The following is a 22,844-nucleotide window of genomic DNA, read 5'->3' as shown; positions in this document are numbered from 1 at the left end:
AACCCTGAATTTAAAGGCTGGTAAAAGCCGTTTATTGGAGATGAGACACGGACATACTTCCCGTATTTTAATGTTGACTAATGCTGACTAGTGACCCAAAATAAGCCTTATAACAATTTCATTCAAACAATCCTGCCATGTGGTTTAAAAATTACTCTGCAAGAAAGGCTGAGGCTTTAGCTATTGCTGAACACTGTTCATGGCATGTGATCACATTGTATGTTGAGTTGCTTTCTCAGACTCCACTACTGTTACCCACATCAAAATGCACAGGACAAAGTGCACATAAATGATTATTGGTGTTCTAGGAACATACTTTCTAAAATATGTTGGTCGTAGATGTGGGTGACAAGCGTGTAAGCCTCCTGCTCGATAAGTCCGTGGATGTATGTGTTTTTAAGGATCCTGATGGTTGGGATAAGGTACTTTAGTGACACTAAGATTTTTACCAATTTTGCTGGCATTACTGCTAAGTGGTTCCTCCTTCACACTAGGGGTGACCAAGGAGGACCGTATGCCACAGGCTGAGGAGACCATGCCAGTTGCGGGGGTTGTGGGCCTCTGTGTCCAACGTTGAGGGTAGCTACCCCAAGGTTTGTGAACCCAGTTCCCAAAATGGCTGCCACACCCATGCCATTTCCCAAGATGGCTGCCACACAAGATATGTGTGGTCTGCACTCAGTTACCCCAGAGGTTGTGACAGTCCCTGAATCCTAAGTTTCCTGTCACAGTTGAGATGGCAGAATCCAAGTCTTCTGAGCTCACTGTCAAAAACCAGAGGAGTACCATAATTTTTCTGTCCTGAACAAGCTAGCTTAACCTGATTTTCCATTCATGGCCATGAGGGATGAATTAGTGTTCCCTGCGTTTTCTGTCATAGCCAAGGTGGTTGCTCCTGAATTCCTTGTATCGCATAGGTCAGCCAAAATGGTTGCCTCAAAGATACCTAGACTCTCTGCCATGGCCAAGATGGCCATTCCTGAGCTACCAAGACTCTCTGCCCTCACTAAGATGGCCACATTAGAGATCTCTGCATTTCATACCCTAGGCTTGATTGCCATCTCAGAGCTCCCTAAACTTCCTGTGTTTCCTGCCCTGGCCAAGATGGCTACCTCAGGACTGTGCTCCAAATGCGTTCTAATCTTGCCAAGAGGGTCTCTTTCTGTTCTGTGTCTCTGTCTCTCTCCAGGTTCCTGTTGGCACTAGCACCACCCTGGTCCCCTTGGTCGTCTCTTGCCCATGTTGCCACCCACTCAGCCCAGACAATAATTCAGGCCAGGATTTTGACTCCATACTAGGCCACCTTTGCTGTTGCCGTCACCATGTTCATTTAATCCACCAGATTTGCTAATCTTATAGGTTAATATTATTATTTGATATAACAGGTAGACTACCAGATGAAAAAAATAAGCCACTCTGTTCATCTGACTGGGAGCCAATTTATACAGAATTTATACACTCCTGTCTTGCCTGGTTCTCCTTTTTTTCAGTTTTAGTTGCACGTTCATGAAGTGGTGACCACGATATATATGAGGTTCATTACTGCACATCCCTCATATCAAAGTGGGGCATGAAAGGCAGTAACTACATCTTTTGGTCATCTGACTGCGTTAAGTGCACAGTCCCTGCTGACCAGCTCCCACCTTATTTTTATTATTTGGTCTCTTGTATGTGTCCTGGATGTTAAATTGACTGATTATTGTTTTTAAATGTACTAAAATAAAGAATTTATATTCTTATATTTTGTGTTGTCTCCTCCCCGCCCCTGCTTTGACAAACAAAATATGAAATGGCTAGTCTGCCCCTGGATAAAATTGAGATAATATAACTACGATACATCCCTTACAGTATTGTTTCTGCCTTTTGTTCACACAGAATGCATTCCGTAAATGTAGAATGATGTTTTTTTTTTAAACAAGAACAGAAAACAAAAACAAACAATACAAAAAGCCTCTCAGTATTTTATCTCTTTTTTAGCCTTCTACTGTACTAACACCTTTCCAACACCACCACATTTTAAGAATCAAAGGTCCCCAAACTTCATCAAAAACTAAATTGATCCCTTAAGATATATACAGTTAGTTATCTTTTCCAGAGAGTTATTTGTTATAATTTTTTCGCCAAGTCATAGACTTGGTGAACAAATACTTGACACATTTAAATGTAGGATGATTTTATGTACCAAACAGTAAATCACAAAAAATTTCTGTAGCTGGTTTTCACAGAAAGGGTCGCATATAATTTACATGAAACCATTAAAAAATGTAGATAATTTACTAAATGACTAAATGTTGATCATTTTGTGCAAAACTTTAAAGCCTTTGGAATATTTTGGGGTTTCTTACCCCCCAGATGTTTGGGGAGCTCTACTGATAAGATCTGCTGTATTTCTTAAAATTATTTGTAACTTATGTTTACGTGTGATTCTATGTATAAATTAACTTATGGTTAACACAGCTTAAGACAAAAAACCCACAATAAAACAAATATGTTTAGAAATTAAGGCTCAGAATGACACACATACATTAAGGGAATACAATGATAATGTCAACAGATACTTTTTACACAAAAATGTTATTTTACAAATGTTTTAAAAATGTTTTTAAGCACAATACAGTATTTTAAAAGTAATTTAAATTATTATACATAATATAACATGATAAAATAACTACAGATTCAGTTTTGTTCTTTTGCACAGAAATTTAGCAATTTTATGTCTTATCTCTTTGGTTTGTAAGCCATACACTAAAGGATTTAATCCTGGTGGTACAATGTGAAACATTATACTAGCTAGTTTCCTGCTGTCAGAGTATTCAGGAAAACGATGAAGAAATATAAAAGTGCCACAAGAAACAAACATGATTAAAAAAACAGCTATGTGAGTGCTGCAGGTTTTTATGGCTTTGCTGTTGAGCGCTTTGTTTTTGCTGGTAATGCACACAGTAGCAATCTTGATATACGTTATAAATACAGAACCAAGTGATAAGGTAAAAACAATAACAGTGTAAATGAGTCCAAACACATTATTAACAGATACATCTTCACAGGACAGTTTAAACAGCGAGGCATTGTCACAGAAAGGATTTTCAATTTTATATCTGCAGTGAGAGAGACGGACGGTGAGGCCTAACAGAATTGTCACCAAAAGTATGGCCAGCCCCCAAGCTAGTACTGATAATTTAACCACCATTTTATTGGTCATTATAGCTGAATATCGTAATGGATTACATATAGCCACATATCTGTCAAAGGCCATGATCATTAACACATAGTGGCATGCCACTGCAAAAACATGCACAAAATAAGCTTGCAAAACACACTCAGCGTATGTAATATATCGCTCTGAGGCTTCTTTTAAAATATTCTGCATTAACCGTGGCAATACGACAGTGGTACCTAATATATCATTCAGTGGTAGATTACAGAAGAGTAAATGCATAGGGTGATGCAGATTCTTCTCTGTTGAGATCATAATTATAAGTCCAATGTTTGCTACCATTATAAAGATATAAACCAAGAGAAGCAGAATAAAAACAGGATACGATGACTGAGGTGTAACTTTGAGTCCCTCCACCAGCAGAATGCTGTGACTGAATGAGAAGTTGTCCATTGGCTGCCCTGCTCAATCCTTTGTGCCACACAGACCTGTGACTGTCAATAATAACATTATAATATTGTTGGATTCTTTTTTTTATAAAAATGCACATTTATTAAACAGTTAAATCTGTATATGTTGCATTTTTTGTGATCCTGCCTGTAAAATCCAGGCTAAAGTCTCAATTATGAAAATAGGAGCATCAAAGTTTAATTTCAATCATTGATTAAACATTAATCTCAGTCTTTGACATGATTTTACTCGGTCAGTATTAAAAATATCAAGATTATATTTTCACACCATGTTCTTTACATTATGAAGAAATATATATAAAACAGTTAATAACACACATGCACACAAATAAAAATAACTTTAACTGGGTTTTCACATGCAGAGTCACATAAAAATGTAATTTACACTGCTATCCATAGATTTCCTTAGCTCACAATAGATGATACATATTTGAAAACAAATTATTTCATCTGAATTCTTACAAAAGTAAACAAAAAACCCCAAAGAACCATAAAACTGTTTTGTTGTAATTTGTGGTACCATTTAGTTTAATAAAGAACACATACTTACTCCAGCAGTGTTACGTTATAACCAAGATAGATGATAGTCAAGATGCCTAAAATGTTTGCTGGCCCTCGCATTTTATAATAGTAGTTCAAAGATGTATCTGTCATGCTGTAATCTCAGAGGATTAATTAGGACTGAGTTACTTGCTGACACCACCACAGACATTGATCAAATTTTTTTTTGTTCTAAATTTTACCTTAATTGAACACTTTTCAAGTTTAAAATAGGTTGAGACAAATATACATGCTTTATGTGAATTTATGTTTACACCAACCTGTATAGCTTTTTTACAGAACAATCAGACATTGTTTTTTATGTGAATTTTTCTTTCAGAAGACCCTTTTTTTGCTCCATTTCTGTTTGCTGCTGCATCATTTGGGACTGGTGCTGGCAAATTAAGTTGGAATGAGCGAATTTTCAAAATTGAGTTAGACTGCATTCACACGGTACCGGTTGTCAAACCTGTATTTGAGTCCTTAAGGTGGTTGCATTCACACTCAGTCTGGTTATTTACAGAGGGCGGCAGTGTTTGTGGTTCATGTAGGTTGTCTACAAATCGGAAGGTTGGTGGTTCAATCTCTGGCTCCACCTGACCAAGTGTCGAGGTGTCCTTGAGCAAAACACCTAACCTCAGCTGCTCCCGTCGGTCTATGAATGTGTGAGTGAATGGGTGAATGTGAGGCAAATTGTAAAGCGCTTTGGATGGCTATTGGTCTATGAAAGCGCTATATAAATGCAGTCCATTTACCATTTATTTACAGGTTTGACACACTCATAAATTTTTGGGTTTCACAACCGCATTTACAGAGAAGCTGTGGCGTGTAAATGGAATTGCACTGACTGTCACATCCTCCATTGCTTTCTGTGTTAAGGTACAGTGTAGAAAATGATTGCAAACTGCGCAGCGGGATAGCCCGCTGCAGTAAGGTTAACGCGATATTATATTACCTTCATAGATGCCAGAGAGCATATTACATTACGTATAGAATTGCGTGTAGCCCATTTAGTGCAATAAACTTGCAAAAGTATAAAACCTTAATAATGGATGATTAATATAATGTTAAATGTTTAACAAAAGGGATAATAAAAAAAATTGTGAACACTCTCACTTATTCATATTTTGACATTCTCACCATTTAAAAACATTATCAATATATCTTAAACTTTTTTTCTTTCTTTTATTGTTTGATTGACATTAAGATGCTGCTGAAAAAAACAGAATACCAAGATCAGCATATGTTGTGTTTTGGTGCTGGTATGCTGGTGACCATCAGCTAAACCAGCACCATCAGCTAAACCAGCACCAAAAACCAGCATAGACCAGCATGGGTTCTGACATGTCATGGTTCCATTAGTCCCCTGTCCCTTTATAAGCCCTTCTGTTTCCTTTGTCTCTTGTCAATTGTCAATCGCGTTTATAACTACCTCTGTCTCACATGACAGTTTCTGTTTAAACACCCGACCCGTGGCGTCAGTCGACGGCGCTCTGCTGAGCCTCATTTAAGTTGCATTTAAGCATATATAATGCGGACGTGCACGTCGCGAATGTGCCGCCACAAACTGCAAGTTTGGGAAAACTGTTATGGTGTCCCGGATTCTCAACCTGTGGATGTTTTTCATCGTTAAAAGGATGCTTGGAAACTTATAGCAGAACACAGATAACAACATGTTTGCTTGAGACAGTGCAAGCTAGCAGTAAGCTAAAGCTAATATTTACATTATAGCGATGACGCTTCTCTCAGACCAATCAGTGACCTACAGTGTTTTCGCGTCACGTTTGGTATCAGCTTGGGTCGCTTGGAACCCCAACCGAGGTGGTACGAAAAAAAGTATTGGGTACTACGTACTGCACCCAATGGAAAAGCTCCCAAAAGTAAGCTGACCCGACCCAAACTAAACCAAACCGTGGGGTACTATGGAATGGAAAAGCGCCATAAGTGTAATGTTAGTTATCGTGTCTGTGTTATTGTCTTGCCATGCCATGCTACGGATTCTTGTTTATACTTCTTTGTTTTATTAAATTCTTTTTTTGCATTTAGATCCTTCCTTCATTTCATGTTTTTAATTACACACCTTCCACCATAAGACTCGAACTGGCAACTCTCGGGTTACAAGTGTCTAATCTCTAACGAATAGGCAACGACTGCCCATGCATGCCACTATTGTAATCTTATTACTATAAATAACGCATTGTCATTAACAGATTTGAACACATCCATTCATTAACTACAGTCCATGGTGAAGGGTTTTATAGTTTTGTGTTTCTGAGCATTTTGTCCCTCTCTTGTCCCTGTTGATATGTTTTTCTGAGTATGAATCAACAGGAGGTTGGTGATAATTATCACAAATCATTGCTATTGATGAATGTTGTTTAATCTTAATACGTTTAAAGAAGAGAATTGCATGGTCAGAGTGGGTTTGTTATGTGAGGTTAAAGAAAAGAATGTGATGTAGATTATTTTGTTTGTGTAAGTAAATATTAAAATGCATGTGTTTTTTGTCTCGCTGTGATGTGACAGTGCCTTAGTGTCATGTTATGAAGCAAGAAATGAGACGTAATCCCCATTAAAAAGGGTTTATTTTACTACAGCAAAGAGTAATGTAAGCCATGCTTTACTCAAACAATAACAACAATGCCCCTCCCTCTAGTGGTTAGCAAACCCACAACTACAGTAGCTTAGTAAGCACAAAAGACAATCTCACAACATCTCCCCCTTTTTGGAAGTTAGCACTAAAAAGATCTCCAAACATATGCATTTAGCAAATTAACTAAATCTTAAAATTTTCCTTAACTTCTTACACCCTGAAGCTATTTTGGGGATTTTCGCTAGGATTTGGCCTACCCAATTTCAAAAGCTTCCCATACCCACATGCAGAGGTTTACATACAAAAGTTTGGTATCATTTTACAGGAAACCATTTGAAGTTACACAAAACATTGTTAAAAGTGCTAAACATGGTTGTATGTATTGTCAGTCCTCTAATAAACACAAAAATAAATAGGCGCTTTTTTTATGTTTTTTTTCTAAAGTTTTTATTTGAAAGTGTATAACTCTGGCCCTGAGTGGTAACAAAACCTGCAGACAGTTTTGTTTGATTCCAGCAATTGTCAACTTACAGAGGAAAAATGATTTTTTTCTCTATCATAATGTATGCAAAAGTTATTATACTGAAAATTTTAGGGGCACAACCAGAAAATTTAGGGGCGCACAACGTAAATCAACATGCTAACCAAATCTACTAATTTCCACTGTATTACTAATAAATAATTTAATAATAGATGCAGAAATTACCAATGTGAAGTTTCAAATTCAGTGTCACATTTTATTCTACACTTTTGAAGATGCAACAACAAGGTAAACTGACAGCACAATCACTGCCATGACAGTACAAATAGTAGACAAAATACCATACATTCAGAATAAAAAAAGTGCTTAGTAACAAAGTGCTTAGTAACCTTTCGGTCATTTCACAGCTACAAACAATACTTAAATGTATGTAACTCTGCATCATCATCCGAGGGTCACACTGTAGACCAGGGGTCTCAAACCTTTTTTCATTGAAGAGCTACTTTCTAAAAATAAAAGTGGTCGAGAGCTACTTGTGTCACGTAATACCTAAATCTCTTAGATAATGTATCATACCTCTCAAATTCAGTTTGAGTTTTTGTGTACACGTGTATCAGAAGAATTTTTTTTATAGAAAACACTTTGCATATTATACAGTTCTTTACACATATTAATGAAATAAAAGTTTTTTTAACAGAAACCTCTTACAGGAAAAGATGCTTGATGAAGTAAAACTAAAGGTTTAATAAACACAAACTGAAGCGCTTTCTATATGATGCACTATACATAATATTAAGCCTTATATACAACATAAATGTATAATACAACATGCATCTATCTGCACAAAATGCAAACTTGTGTACTGGAAAGAAAGTTTAACTCCTGTTGTGGATGCGCATGCTTTTAAACATGTCAAGGCAAAGCAAAAGCTTCAGATTAAGTTTTTTGCTATCATTTTAGCGATTAACCCTCTGGGGTCTAAGGGGTTTTTAGGGCCCTGGGGAAGTTTTGACATGCACTGACATTTGTGCTTTTTTCAGTTGCTTAAAAACATATTAATGGCAAAATTAATGGCATTTTCTTAATTTTGCGAAAAGCACAACATTCTGTTTTTATTGGGAGTGGACAGAAAAAAACTAGACACTTTAACGTTTTAAATGATGTATAAATCATATCTGTATGTCAAAAAATCAGCAGAGTAATTTAAGTCTCTTTGCGGAGTGATTGAAAAAAAAGAGTTTGCGGCGCCCGCGCCGCCGTCGACCCCAGGGTGTTAACGTTAGCTGTGTCATGTCGTCCTCTCACCTGTTCTCAGTCAAGTTGTAATGCTCGTATGGCTCTCTGGTATCTCTTGACATTTGATGTTTAAATGTGAGATGATAACCCATTGAACTTGTGACGACGAGTGTATTTTCGTTTAACCAAAAGTCAATCCAAAAATCACAGCTTCACAGCGTTGCGTGGATCGGCCGGTTGCCATGGCGCGGGTGCGCAGACTTTATCTGTTTGTTTTTGAATCATACATGTCAAATTACTGATGTCATATGCCAGTCTACACAGCTCAACGCGACGTCAAACATGCACCCAGTCTTTACTACCACAGGCGCTTGTAACACTAACCAGACAGCCAAATGCCGCCATAACCACAGAAAATAAATAAATAAACCCACGAGCGAGCTACGTGCAATTGACCTTTCGCCGGCCCCTCCCCCAAAACGGCCATTGTCCAATCATACATCACAGCAACCGTTACTATGCGAGCACGTCCGACAAACATTCACGCCGGCGGCGTTTGTGAGCGGTGCATACAATGGATAAAACAGTGTACTGCACAAATTGGACCAAAGTTATGATTACCATGAATATTATTGCCAGAATGTTAACCTACTCTCTAAGCTAAGTTTCATGAGTTATTTTGCCAACATTAGTTAACATGTTAGCTAACACTAGCTACATTAGCTGCTGTTGTGTTGGGACTTTCAGCTCCCCAACTTTATTATTTGTCAGTTTACGACAAAGTCGAACATAGCGCCCTAACAATCAACTTTAAATAATTTGTTTTTAACTTTCATGTAGCATTTTATGAACGGAAAACCTACCCCTGAGTTTCCCAATCCCGTAAATGCTGTGCAATTTTATTATATTATACATTTTATTTATTATATTATCTGTCCTGCAACTTTTAAGCCAAAGCAATTTCCTATTTGTGAATTCTGGTTATCACCAAAGGAAATAAAACATTATGATTCTCAAAACAGCTATCCCTTAACAACAGAGAAATGTTAGTTAGCTTTGAATGGCTTTGAAGCACATGTAGGTTTAGCTAGCTAACATACCCTTGTATTTTAACAAAATAGCTACTCGCAATAGACATTAATAGACCATACCATATGAAAGAGAACTTACCTGGCAGTGCAAGAGCATGACTGGTCCACAAGGCTGTGCTGGTTGCATTTGAGTTACCGGTCATGTGGTTTCTCATTTTTTTGCGTGAGACCGGTAAGCATTAGCCTCGATAGTAGTCGTGTCTCCTTTATTGCGTGTTTTTATATTTTGAATATATCCCTCCACTGCATACTGTAACCCCTTTTGCCTCGATCTGGAGGATATCGCGGAGGTATTGCTCCAAAAAAGGTCACTAACACGCACGGGTATATCGCTTTCCGTCATGGCAATCTGTCGCGCTGGTCATTTGTTTGCCGGAACTAGCAACAGTAACTAAGGGGGGCGGGGCTCGGCGAAAGGCTAATTGACTTACCGGTAGATCGTGAGCGACGTGTTGGAGACCCCTGCTGTGTGTGTGTGTGTTTGCGTCCGCTCGCGTCTCATTGATAATTTCATTTCTCATTGATTATTTCATTGCTCATTTCATTGATCATTGATGTGCCCCTTCCACGTTTAATGTACAAAAAAATACGGTGGGTGGGGGAGGCAAATTTACTGGTCGCACATGTGCGACTGGATGTAAAATTCAGTCGCACACTCTCAAATTTTGGTCGCAGTCTGGAGCCCTGTACCCTCTAACTCGAACAGGTATACCACCATACCGGTATACCGTTAAAACCCTAGTGTTCACATATGCCTTTACTTGCGTTTTTGTTTTAGGCACGTAACTGTCTTTTAGTGGGTGTCTGGAAAGTGTATCTGTGTATCTGTGATTACTAGCTGCTTACCGGGAACATGTTCAGTGTTGAATCGCATAAGGCACATAAGCAGTCTTTGACATCGTAGTGGTGTTTTGTCCAGATCATATGAGTTGATCAGTGGCTTGGGGTCAGTTTGTGAACGGACCCGCCCCATACCTTGGATGTAGCGGGCAAATCGTTCACAAGCCCAGACAGATGCCAGGCACTCCTTTTTTGATCTGTGAATACCTCTTCTCCGCATCTTCTCTGTTTGAGTGTGAACGAGCAAAAGGCAACCAAACGCAACTCTCCATCATGGTCTGGCAACAGGGCAGCAACACGGCCATAACTGCTTGCATCGGCACTGACCACTGTTGGTTTTTTTGGTGTCGTAATAACAAAGGGCTGGTGCAGCCATGAGCATTGCTTTTGCTTCGTTAAACGCTCACTCCTGAGGCTCACCCAAACCCACACAGTCTCTTTCCTGAAGAGGTTAGTGAGTGGATGCAACACTGTAGACAGGCCCGGCAGGAATTTCCAATATAGTTAACCAGTCCGAGCACCTGCCGTAGCTGCTCCATGTTGGAGCGATAGCCTCCACCTTGCTCTCATCAGGCTTCACACCCTCCACTCTAATGATTTGTCCAAAGAACTGCAGTTCTTTCCAAAGTGACACTTGGCCCTGTTGAGCTTGAGACCGGACGCTTTAACCGTCCACAAACCATATAGAGATGGCGCTTATGCTCATCTTTTTTAGATCCGTAAACCAGGATATCATCCATCACAACGACAGTCCCTTCTAGGCTTTTAAACAGGTCGGACATCAGCAACTGGAAAATCTCAGTGGCCAATGTAATACCAAATGACAGATGTATGAAGCTGAACAGGCCCATTGGGGTGATGCAGGTTGTCAATTTTTGGCAGCTGGGGTCCATTAGAATTTGCCAGAACCTGATAGAGGCATCCACAGTGGAGAAAACCTTGGCTCCTGTCAGCTTACAGTAGGTGTTTTATCATTCAGTGAGGGCAAAATGTAATGTTCACGTTTCACTCCCTTGTTCCAGCATTTCAAATCCACACACACTCTGACATTATCCTTGTTGCCTTTTGGAGCGGGCAACATTGTCGGCCAGTCTGTCGGCTCTGTAACTTCTTCAATGATATTGAGGCTCAGCATACGCTTTAGCTCTTTTGTCACTTTTGGAAGAAGCGGAAATGGATCTCTGCATGGCGTGTTGACGCTATAGGGGAGTGCTTCCTCTGTCAGCTCGATCTTAACAGGCTCACAGTTCAGTAGTCCTATTTCCCCAAACACATTGCAGATTAAGTCACTGGTGATAGCACTGACTCTTGCTACCAGCCCCATGCACTTTGCCACTGCCTTGCCCAACAAGTTGCTAACATACTGTCCTTTAATGACTGTGATCCAGTATTGGTATTTCTGACCTTTGTATGTAGTGGTGGCAAGGAACTTGCCCAAACATCAGACTTTCCCGCCTTGGCTATACACTGTTGGCCTGGACTTATTAAGTTTTGGTTTTTGACATAGTTTGCTGAAAGTCTCTACAGTCATAACGGTGCTATAAGCAGCTGTGTCGATTTTCAAATCCACCAGGATGCCATTTACTAGTAGCTCTACATCACAGTCAGTATCCAGGTTTGACTCCCAAATTATGTTTGGTTTGACTTTGTGGTTGCTCTTAGGAATAGTTCTCCAATAAAATTTTTATCATCGTCTGAATCAATAACAGCCTTTGATCTGACATGTTTTAGCATTTTGGATTTACACACGGCCTCAAAATGTCTGATTTTATTGCACTTTCTGCACCTTTTGTTACGGGCTGGATAGCTTTCCTTTTTATCATGCATCCTGTTGCAGCTCTGACAGTATGGTTTGTTCTCAATGTATTTCTGTCCTTGCAGTGATTTATCATAGCTCCTTCTTGTGCTATTGTACTGTTTCCGTCTCACCTCATTCACTGTAGTTTCCACATGTTCAGCACTTCAGCTGTGCAAGATGGATGGCTCTCTCCAGAGTCAGGTCCACCTCTAGCTGGAGTTTTTGCGAAACCTCTTTGTCCATTATTCCGATGATGATCCGGTCCCGGATCTGCTCATCATTCCCCGCACCAAACTCGCAATGCTGTGCGAGCTTGTACAGGCCCCGTACAAAAGCTTTAACTGTCTCACCGGCCCTTTGTCTCCATTTATGAAAACGGGCGCGATCATGGATGCCGTTTCTTTTCGGGACAAAGTGTCACAGGTCGGAGCGGACCACAGATGTAACAGGTCACGCCCCTTCCTAATTTCCACCTCGAGGAGGTCCCAAAGCCACCCCAATGACCAGACACAGAGAGCGAGTAAGTAATTAAAATGAAACTTTATTAAATTAATTAAAATGACTTTTGGGAAAGGGGAAGGGGGAAGTTAAAATAATTATTTTCTGCCCTCCAGCTGGATCTTGCAGGGGGGGGAGAGGGATCCAGGTGCAAGGACACCACTAAGAGGGAGGGGAAGGCAGGGGAACGGAAGCTCCTTTGCCTTATCTCTTGATACCGTGGCACCCTCCTCTTCTCCTGGAGGCAGAATTAAAAGAGAGTGATACAATTAATATTGGATTTCGGTGAACGTGGCTACCTGTCCTTGGTTTCGTCGAGCTGTCTGATAGCAAACTCAATCCTCTGATGTCTTCCTACAGGGCGCCTTGGACTCCACCTTCCTGGGCGACTTATGCTTCGGTTTAGCAAGCCGGCGCAGTGCACAAGGGTAAGTAGTTCACAGGTAACCGGTTCTTTACTTTCTCCTTCTGCAGGTTCGTAGTTGTAAACACAGACTGATACTTTACAGGTAACTGGGACTTTACTGGTCACTCTGGTGGCTCGTAGCAATGGACAGAGGTAAGTATTTCACAGGTAACGGGGGCTTTATGGTCACTCTTGTAGCTCGTAGCAATTTTATCTATCAACAGGCGTTTCAACATCAAATACTGCTCGTGGGCGGTGGACTTACTGTAACTACACTGCAACCAGTAGGTAGATGTACTCACAGACCTTGTGTAGTAGAACGTCTTGGCACAGGCCTTCCCAGAGGCCTCCTGTACATCGGGGGAGATCAATACTGTAACGCCGAGCCGACTCTGCCCTCTCCTCTCTTCCAACTCACAGTTCCAGAAATCTAGACAGGGGCGCACCTTTGAAGAGGCTCCGCAACAGGTAAGATTAATCCACAACACTCTTTTGCAGCAGTACAACTTCCTCCTTGCACATAGAAACACTTTTAATGTCTACTCACACAGTCTGGTTCACCGGTATAATTCACCACCGCCTCCACAGAGCCAAGACGTATCCAAAGGGTCTGTAAAGGACGTTACACCTGGGTCTTCATGTAAGGGCCACGAAACAGCATATATTAGAAGGGCACTTCACCAGCCTCAACGTTTCTTGTTCCCCACGACTAATTCAGTCTAGAGTGGCTACTGACGACATCAAATCGACCGCTTCCACTTGTGTTTCTGCAGATCTATTTATATGTGTCATCTTCACACCTCTTCCAATCACGAGTTGCCACATTAATTTTCCGCACCTGTTGCTCGTAAAGCCGTGATTTAGGTTGTCATAGGAGACCAGGAATAATGGTGTTTAAAAAATGAGGTCTGGGCGGAAACCATCTTCGGGCGGAACCAATCTTTGCCGCTTTTAGTTCCGCCCTATAACGTCACCCTGTGACATCCCCCCCTGCCAATCCGTTCTAGTCCCTAGAACGGGCTCTTCATAGCGGCAGGTAAAAATTGTGTGGGGCCTTTAAAAATGTGGTTGGCCATTGGGGGACCTTTGTCGCTCAACTCGAGGTGGAATCCTGTCGACTACGCCAAAATCTGTCACAGGTCGGAGCGGACCACAGATGTAACAGGTCACGCCCCTTCCTAGTTTCCACCTCGAGGAGGTCCCAAAGCCACCCCAATGACCAGACACAGAGAGCGAATAAGTAATTAAAATGAAACGTCATTTGAATTAATTTAAATAAAGTTTCATTTTAATTATACTTACTCGCTCTCTGTGTCTGGTCATTGGGGTGGCTTTGGGACCTCCTCGAGGTGGAAACTAGGAAGGGGCGTGACCTGTTACATCTGTGGTCCGCTCCAACCTGTGACAAGTGTTCATCAAATTTCTGCATCACTAGATTAAACTAATACTCTGGATGTGGCATGGCCTCAGTTGCCGCCAGAAACACAAACAAGCCGTAAATACTGTAGGTCTCTCCCCATCGAGTACAAGAGCGAGTTCACCTGCACTTTGCTGCTCTCTTTGTCCAGTTTCAATGCGACTCTATGCTTACTGTGAAATCGAACGGTTCGGGGGGTCCAGACGTTGCCATCTTGCTCTTAATATCTGCATGAAGTCCTTAATTCTGACACCATGTCATGTTATGAGGCAAGACAACAGACGTAATCCCCATTAAAGAGGGTTTATTTTACTACAGCACTGACTCAGCTGACTCATTTTCATTAGCTTTTTCCCCAAACAGTGGACTTAATAGTCATATGCTACACTGTCAGAAATAGGGGTACAGTAGGAGTCCATTTCTGCCCCCCAAGGTACAATCTACACAAAAGTACCCAATAGGGCTCATTATTGGACCTCAAGGTACATGTATGTACCTTTTTGAGGGTCAAAAAGGTACATATTTGTTCCCAAGCATTAAAAGGTACATATATGTACCATTTCTTATTAGGATAAGGTACAATGTTTAGAGACAGCCTCTTGCCATTTTTTTTATTTGTTGTTCTAGACGACTGCTGTAAATCTGGCTAATAAAGTAAGTAACCATTGTGTCAATTTTTGTTTCCTTTAGTTGGGCACATGTGTCTTGAAGTAGTGTTAGTTTTCTTCTGTTAATTGACAGTGTGTTTAATTTTAATTTAAAATTTTAATTAAAAAAAAGTTAATTTCACTTAATAGAAACTGTAATATGAACTCAAAAATAGCAATTGATTAACCATAACTTAAACTGAATAAATACTGAATAACTGAACCCCTAACACACACACCCGAAGAAACGAGCCTTTATTTTGGCACGCGCCCATCCCCCACATCTCACGGTCGGAGTCGAGTTTCACAGAGCAGCAGCAACAGGAGGAAGACACGACAGACATGAAGACCATTAACAGGTAAGCACTGCAAACTCCTTCATCCTCTTTAAAGCATCTTTAAACTTTAAAAACCTGTTGTTTGACGTGACTCTTCATTTTAATACTTTAATACTGTTTCGGTTATGGTCATTTGTGAAGTTGTATATGACGAGACAATGCGACATTGACACAGCACTATTGCCTCAGACTAATTTTTATGAGCAGGTTAATGTGCATTAAGTACACCACAGTTCTGTAAGTGGAAAAATAATTCATATTTATGTGTTTTCTCATAGTTTAGCACAAACATTTCCAGAGTTTGATTCTCTCTCAGTCAGGGGGGAGATTGACTGACTGACTGTCTACTCGCCACCAAACGGTCATTCACCCAGAAACCTTTTAAAGGTAACGTTACCACATTTATTCATTAATTTATTATGTTTTGTGAGTTTCAAATTTGGTTGTTATAACGTCAGCGAGATCTTGCGTATCACAAGAGAAAATGCTTTGGAGAAAGAAGAGGTAAGGAAATATAAAGTCAATAAGTCAATGTTTTAAACGCATAACGTTATTTTATTCACATATACAAAGTGGTATGACAAAAAAGCACGATGCCAATTCGGGGTTTTTTCTGTTAGTTGCGAATGTATCCGTTATAGTAGTTAATTTTCTAGTCCACGGGATGTTCCAGCCGAAATTAGACTTCGGTATTATTAATATTAATAAATTAATATGATATGTGTTGTTATCAACTTAACCACTTGGTTGTTTTTGCTTCAGAAAAGCAACTAGTTATAAATGTAAGGGCTTTTTTGGACAACTTCGGTGAAAAAGTGTTGATATCGTAGTTCAGTCAGTGTATATCCGAGAGGTCTTACAAGCGCGACAGACACCATCAGCCTTTTGTAAGGAGGAGCTGTTTTTTTTGTAAGGGGTTCTGGTTCAATGAGCTGTCAATCAAAATCTCAAAGGCCAATAAAAGTGAACTGCTGTTAAGCCCGCCCCTCATGAGAGGTTTGTGTCAAAATGGAGAACGTAAATTTGCGAAGCGCAAACGAAAACTTGGAAAACGAAAGCGAAAACACTTGCAGCACATTCAAAACTATGTTTAGTGAAAGTGAAACTTAGAAAACCATAAACAAAGAATGCAGTATACTTAAAGATGATGTTAATTTTTTGCTAGTTAGTTAATTGTTTTTATTTTCAGAGTGTTTTTTTCTTTTATCACTGTATATTTTTGTTTGTTTTTGCAAAAGTTGCGTTCATTTAATTTGACACAAATATAATTCCATATACCTGACGTTGATTCAACAGTGAATCAACGTTGAAATGCCGACTGGGTAGTGAATACTTTCCTGTAAGTACTGGAAGTAAAAATCAGTTTTCAATATTACTGTAAGCAGCACTTGTATTTTGTAAAAAGTCAGAAATTCATTGCAAATTTTGCCAATTGCATCGTCTCTGGTGTCCTGTTCTTCATCATACTTTTCATCTTCCTCTCAGACTGTTTACAATCCACACAATTGGTAAAGAATACCATTAAAAAAAGTGTGTCAAATTTTGAGTTGCTGTGTTTTCTTGATGACAACTGTGTTGTAGTTGTGTTCATCTTTTGCCTGCCTGTGTTTAGCATTTATAAAACAAGTGCATTGCAGTGTAAAATGTGTGTTTTAATCAGAAGCTTGTGTTTAGAGTTTTGCAAAAAGAGTGCATGATTTGACAAATGTATTTAGGCAGCTATGAATTTGGTTCAGAGATTGGGGTTTAGTGTTTTAGCAATTCAGAAAAACCGTAATCAACATATAATTTGACAGTTAATCAGTTAGGAATATTTTTGTTTTGTTCATTATTTATTATAGGCTGCAGTGTGTAGTGAATAGTGTATTTTAGGACCTAACAAAAATGTTTACAAATGTTTTAAGGATGACGCTTGTTTAAGGATTCATAAGTGTGGATTTACAGTTTTATTGTATTAATAAATAACACGTTCTATAAGTTTTTGTTGTCTCAACTCTCACTCTTTTCTACCTGCTATTAATTGGGTTTAGTGCTTTTATGGAATTGGACTTGCTATTGCTATACATATTTAATGGTGTGCAAAGATGGGTGGTATTTGTAATTATATGTAGTGTGGGCCTGTTTGGGCCAAAATGCCAGGGCCTAATTTTTGTCCCAGTCCAGCCCTGCAGGTAATTAATTACCAAGAGTCCAGGTGACGACAATCAGAACAGAAACAAGACATGTCACGGAATGACCGTCATAGTAATATAAAGCGTTAACCAACTCTTAAACTGTGTTAATAAGTCAGGATGCATGAAATAGCATTACCCCCTGCCCAAACAGGTTTGCACAACATAGGCTAGAAGAAAGATTTAGGCTCATAAATGATGCATTTTTGTGATCTGATTAGTTTACACAGTCTGTTGTAATGGATATATAAATAGGTTGATAAATATGTAAACAGATAGTACCTTTATTGAATCTAAAGTAAATTTACAGGTGCCATATAATAAAAGCTTAACTTCAAAATTAGATATTGCCATTGCGTTTTGTAAAAATCATAACTCTTACAATATGCATAATTTTGAATGATTAAATGTGAATTTGTCAAACCAAAAAATTAAACTCTTTAAATTTCAGATATTTTTACAAGTAAAATTAGGCCAAAGCAGGATAAAGTCGTATATGGAATGCTAAACAAAGGTTGCTGTGTGCCTTGAACAGATTAAAGAATATTGTTAATTTGTTTTGGAAGAATAATTCTATGTTTTGGTTCAAATCATAATTTATGTTTTGGTTCACATCAGCACCCATAGATCTCTTAATTTCATACGAAGATGAAAAATATAAACCAATTATATAGATTTTTTTCGCAGATAAATTTCAGTACCTTACAAAAACATTACATTAACTTTTTTTACTATAAGTTTGTTTCTACACCAAACAAGTTGAACAATTTTTTCTCTTATCTCTTTGGTTTGTAAGCCATACACTAATGGATTCAATCCTGGTGGTACAATGTGAAACATTATACTAGCTAGTTTCCTGCTGTCAGAATATTCAGGAACACGATGGAGAAAAATCATGGTGGCGCAAGAAACAAACATGATTAAATAAACAGCTATGTGAGTGCTGCAGGTTTTTATGGCTTTGCTGTTGAGCGCTTTGTTTTTACTGCTAATGCACACAGTAGCAATCTTGAAATACGTTATAAATACAGACCCAAGTGATAAAGTAAAAATAAATACACTGTAAATAAGTCCAAAAACATTATTAACAGATACATTTTCACAGGACAGTTTAAACAGTGAGGCATTGTCACAAAAAGGATTTTCAATTGTATATCTACAGCGCGAGAGACGTATTGTGAGGCCTAACAGAATAGACACCAATAATACTGCCAACCCCCAGGCTGATACTGATAATTTAATCACCATTTTATTTGTCATAATGGATGAATATCGTAATGGATTACATATAGCCACAAATCGGTCAAAGGCCATTATTATCAACACATAGTGACTTGCTGCCAGTGGCGCCCCCAGGATTGTTTTCATGGGGGGGCACAAAGGGGCCAGCACAAATCTTAGGGTGGCACAATTAAAAAATGTATTATGCCTGAATCTAATGGTCAACAGTTTTCCCTTTGCTTTTAATGCTACTTGGACTATAGTTATTCTTATTTATTACTAGTATATGATTTACTAGAGACAAATAAAAATTGCAAATAATTTAAAGATCAGATGGTGGAATAGTATTAATCTATCAAAGATGAGTATCAACCGATCACCGTTTGAATTGTGTATTTAAAATACATTATTTTATTAAACTATACAATGAGTTATATCCAGTGTTATCCAGTTAACATACTCTAATTAAATGAGTGACATACTTTAGTCCTTAACACGTCTCTAGTCTTAAGTTTTCTCGACGTGGGCACCAATCTTACCTCTCTCTCTCTCTCTCTCTCTCTCTCTCTCACACACACACACACACACACACACACACACACACACACACACACACACACACACACACACACACACACACACAAAGACGCGTTTGAAGGGAAAAGCGCGTGTTTTCGGCAATTGCGCAGCCCAATTCGCGTCATTCGCATCCCCCCTTGCAAGGACGCGTCTGTCTGATTGCGTCTTTGCATTGACTTTGTATGTAAGCTACTCGCGCAAATCGTTGAACTTGCGTTTGGTGAGTATGCCCCATAATGAATGGAAACACATTATTCCCTTCGCGGCACCGCAGGCAGCGAGTGCACACCCACAAGCGCAGCAGGTACACTGGCAAGAGTAGAGCGAGACCTTCAGCCTATGTGCCGGGCAGGGGCGTCATGCACCATTTTTTTTAAGGGGGCACAGTGCGCACCGCACAGCTCACAGAAATTTGTGCATACACAGACATCAAACGAAATATTATAGATTTTTCAGTCTTTTCCATGGCACTTACATTTCTAACAATCTGAGCGCCCCATGCTTTCATGCAAAAACCTCCAAAATAAATGTGTTGACTAACTTTTATATGAAATACTATTCAATCGGAATAATGACATATTGGCATCATATTTACATCTGAAACGGCATGTTTTGTTTATTTAAGTTTTGTTTAATGACTTTAATTGTGTCATTAATGCATTTTGCAAAACAACTGCATTATCCTATGAAATTAATGTAATTTTAAATCCATAAAGTATATAAACAACGAAAATGACATAAGCTTTAGCCGCGTGATTGGTTTTAATGTTCAATAACGATTTAAAAAAATATGTTTAGATAAAATTATTAGAGGAACGGACTTTTGCATTAAATGTTACCTCGTATGTGAGCATGTGTGATTCCGCGCCCCCGTGCCCGTGAACTCTGGCGACCTTTGCCGTTGCACCAAGAAGATGAATCTAGAAATCTCTACTAATATAACGTCGAGACGGTCACATTTTAAACTATACATTTTCTACACAGAGGAGGTTAACTGCACATTACCGTCCTGGGGTTTGGAAATGTTGTGAGTGTTTCTTAGACGTTTTAATTCCTCAGAAAGCCAAAGGCAACAGCAAAGCTCATGAGCGCTCTCAGACGCTGATGACGCCAGAACAAAGAAATTTAACATGATCAAAACGGCGAAAATCTCCGAAAAGTGACAAGGATGCAGCACAGAATTGATTATATTGCGCATATTAAACAGATTAAAAGACTAGTAACAGATTAATGGATGCTTCTGTGAATTTGAGGTTGCATGCAAAATCCAGTTGGCTCAAAAACGGAGGGTCAGTTTGAATGGGCATGACGTCTCTGGTGCCACAGCCCAATTTAAACCCTGACAGTGATTAAGCTTGGAACAATATGCTTTATATAACCTATAATTAACTGAGTTTTACTTACTAGTTTGTGAGTTTCTTCTGTAATGCATCCAATGGCTGAACAGGAGCGAACAGGACGTCACGTGTACGTCACATGGATGGCAGTGCGGCTGCGCGTACTCACGGCTTTGCGGGTAAAGGTGAGGGGAGGGGTTAAGATCATATTCTATTTAACACATTATACAAATGCATATTATTTTTTTACATAGTGCTTTTAGTGTACATTTTAATGAATACATATTACTACTATTATTTAAATATAAAAATATAAAAATCTCAACAAAAAAAAGTGGGGCGCCACTGCTTGCTGCTGCAAATATATGCACAAAATAAGCTTGAACAACACACTCCACATAGGTCATATATCGCTCAGAGGCTTCTGTTAAAATATCCTGTAACAAGCGTGGCAAAATGACCGTGGTACCTAATATATCATTCAGTGGTAGATTACAAAACAGAAAATGCATAGGGTGATGCAGATTCTTCTGTGTTGAGATGAGAATTATAAGTATTATGTTACATCCCATTGCAAAGATATAAACTAACAGAAGCAGGATAAAAACAGGATAAGATGACTGAGGTGTAACTTTCAGTCCCTCCACCAGAAGAATGCTGTTTGTAAATGTCAGGTTATCCATTTGCTGCCCTTCACAAAACCTGTAGACAGATTAATAAACGGTCTGTTCACTATCATTATGAACTTTTCATGCTGCCATGCATTATAAGGAACATATGAAGAGTTCAGATGCAAAACATTGAAAACTCATATTTTTCTAAAACATATTTTCTTGTAAGTGACTCTCTATGCAAAATGATGTTGCTGAATAGCCTAAGGTCGGAATTAGGCCTTTACATCTGAGCTCCTCATATACAGTAGAAAATATGTTGACAAATTTTTTTTAAGGTAAATAACATTAATTGTTTGCTTTCTGATAATTTATGATAGTCCACACTAATTCCCATTAAAAAGCACACAGTAATCTGTACTGTTTAGTAGTATTACATGGGCAAAAAACATTGAATACTTACACCAGGATGATTCTGTTGTTATTAATTTAGTTGGATTATTGCTCTCCAGACTGAATTACTGTTACTGAGTACTGGCTAAACAGTGTTACATTACATCAGCTTGCTCTTCTATAAAGAAATCTTTAGATTATTGCGTTATATAATTTGTTCAAAGGTGTTTCTAAGATGATGTTATCAGTCATAAGGGAAAACTTTAATCATTGAGCTTGTTGCCATGATCACAGTTGCTTTTGCCTTTACCACCCACAGTGAATGGAATTTTGCGAGACTTTTGTGTGCGCTGTATGATGCTAAATGCAAAATAGCATATTGGTAATGTCATCACATTATGTTTGCGTTCAGACTTGTACTGGCACATAAATGAGAGGTGCAATGCATTAATCAGCTATTTTCGCTGAAAAATCCGAGCATCTAGTGCCCGGCCGACTCAGCAATTGTACAGCAAACCATTGCGACATGCAACGAGAACGCCTTGGCGGTTGATATACGCAACGGTTGCAGAATGTCTGTTCGGATTAGGATATCTTTGCCTCAAATCTTGCTTTTGAGGCAGTTGAGTGCAAGCTACACTGTCCACAACTCGAGGTAATTGATGTGCCAGTGCAGTTGGGGTGCCTTTCATTGATAAACTAAAGCGGCTGATCTCCGCAGTTTCATTTTGCAAGCGTGTGAAAGTTGCGCGATCTTATTTCATCAATTGCGCTGAAAATTCAGAGAAAGCTCTAACATATACATGTAGAAAATACTGTGCAGCATGTTTACTTGCTAAACAAGCAGTGGACATAATATTAGTTTGCGTCCATATAAACTCATAATTACTCCCGCTGGCGTTCAAATGACAGCGGAGAGACTCGCCCACCGTCTCGACAGACCACCCCCTCACAGTATTCAGCACAGAAGCGGTCGAAAGTGGACAAAAGAGACGGATTTAAATACCAGGTGTAAACGTG

At 39.1% G+C, this 22,844-nt stretch overlaps 2 protein-coding genes and 1 long non-coding RNA gene across 3 annotated transcripts in view; all 3 read right to left on the bottom strand.

Annotated features, from left to right (window-relative positions):
- The window catches only part of LOC135776642 (uncharacterized), a 124,496-nt gene that overhangs the window by 96,776 nt on the left and 4,876 nt on the right, over window positions 1-22,844 (bottom strand). The gene's annotated exons all lie outside the window — the stretch shown is intronic.
- Window positions 2,669-3,610, bottom strand: LOC135776941 (olfactory receptor 8G17-like). The gene has a single exon (XM_065287854.1). It carries the CDS (start codon window positions 3,608-3,610, stop codon window positions 2,669-2,671), a length of 942 nt encoding a protein of 313 aa, XP_065143926.1.
- LOC135776786 (uncharacterized) lies at window positions 10,860-21,503 on the bottom strand. Its single transcript, XM_065287704.1, has 7 exons — window positions 21,167-21,503; window positions 18,433-18,891; window positions 13,376-13,540; window positions 12,814-12,942; window positions 11,451-11,665; window positions 11,226-11,317; window positions 10,860-11,070 (listed from the first exon to the last, which is right to left on the bottom strand). Exons 1-7 carry the CDS (start codon window positions 21,501-21,503, stop codon window positions 10,860-10,862), a joined length of 1,608 nt encoding a protein of 535 aa, XP_065143776.1.

This window comes from Paramisgurnus dabryanus, chromosome 18 (genome assembly GCF_030506205.2).
Source record: "Paramisgurnus dabryanus chromosome 18, PD_genome_1.1, whole genome shotgun sequence".
Lineage (NCBI taxonomy): Eukaryota > Metazoa > Chordata > Actinopteri > Cypriniformes > Cobitidae > Paramisgurnus > Paramisgurnus dabryanus.
Note: the sequence above shows the minus strand (reverse complement) of the source record. Positions and strands in the feature narration are given on the sequence as shown.

Coding starts and splice junctions, on each gene's coding strand:
- LOC135776786 (XM_065287704.1), bottom strand. CDS start 21,503: ATGGATAACCTGACATTTACAAACAGCATTCTTCTGGTGGAGGGACTG. Junction 13,541..18,432: donor AATTGTTCAACTTGTTTGGT/GTAGAAACAAAC, acceptor GCCCCTGTCTAG/ATTTCTGGAACTGTGAGTTG. Junction 11,666..12,813: donor CTGCAAGATCCAGCTGGAGG/GCAGAAAATAAT, acceptor TTGGGGAAATAG/GACTACTGAACTGTGAGCCT.
- LOC135776941 (XM_065287854.1), bottom strand. CDS start 3,610: ATGGACAACTTCTCATTCAGTCACAGCATTCTGCTGGTGGAGGGACTC.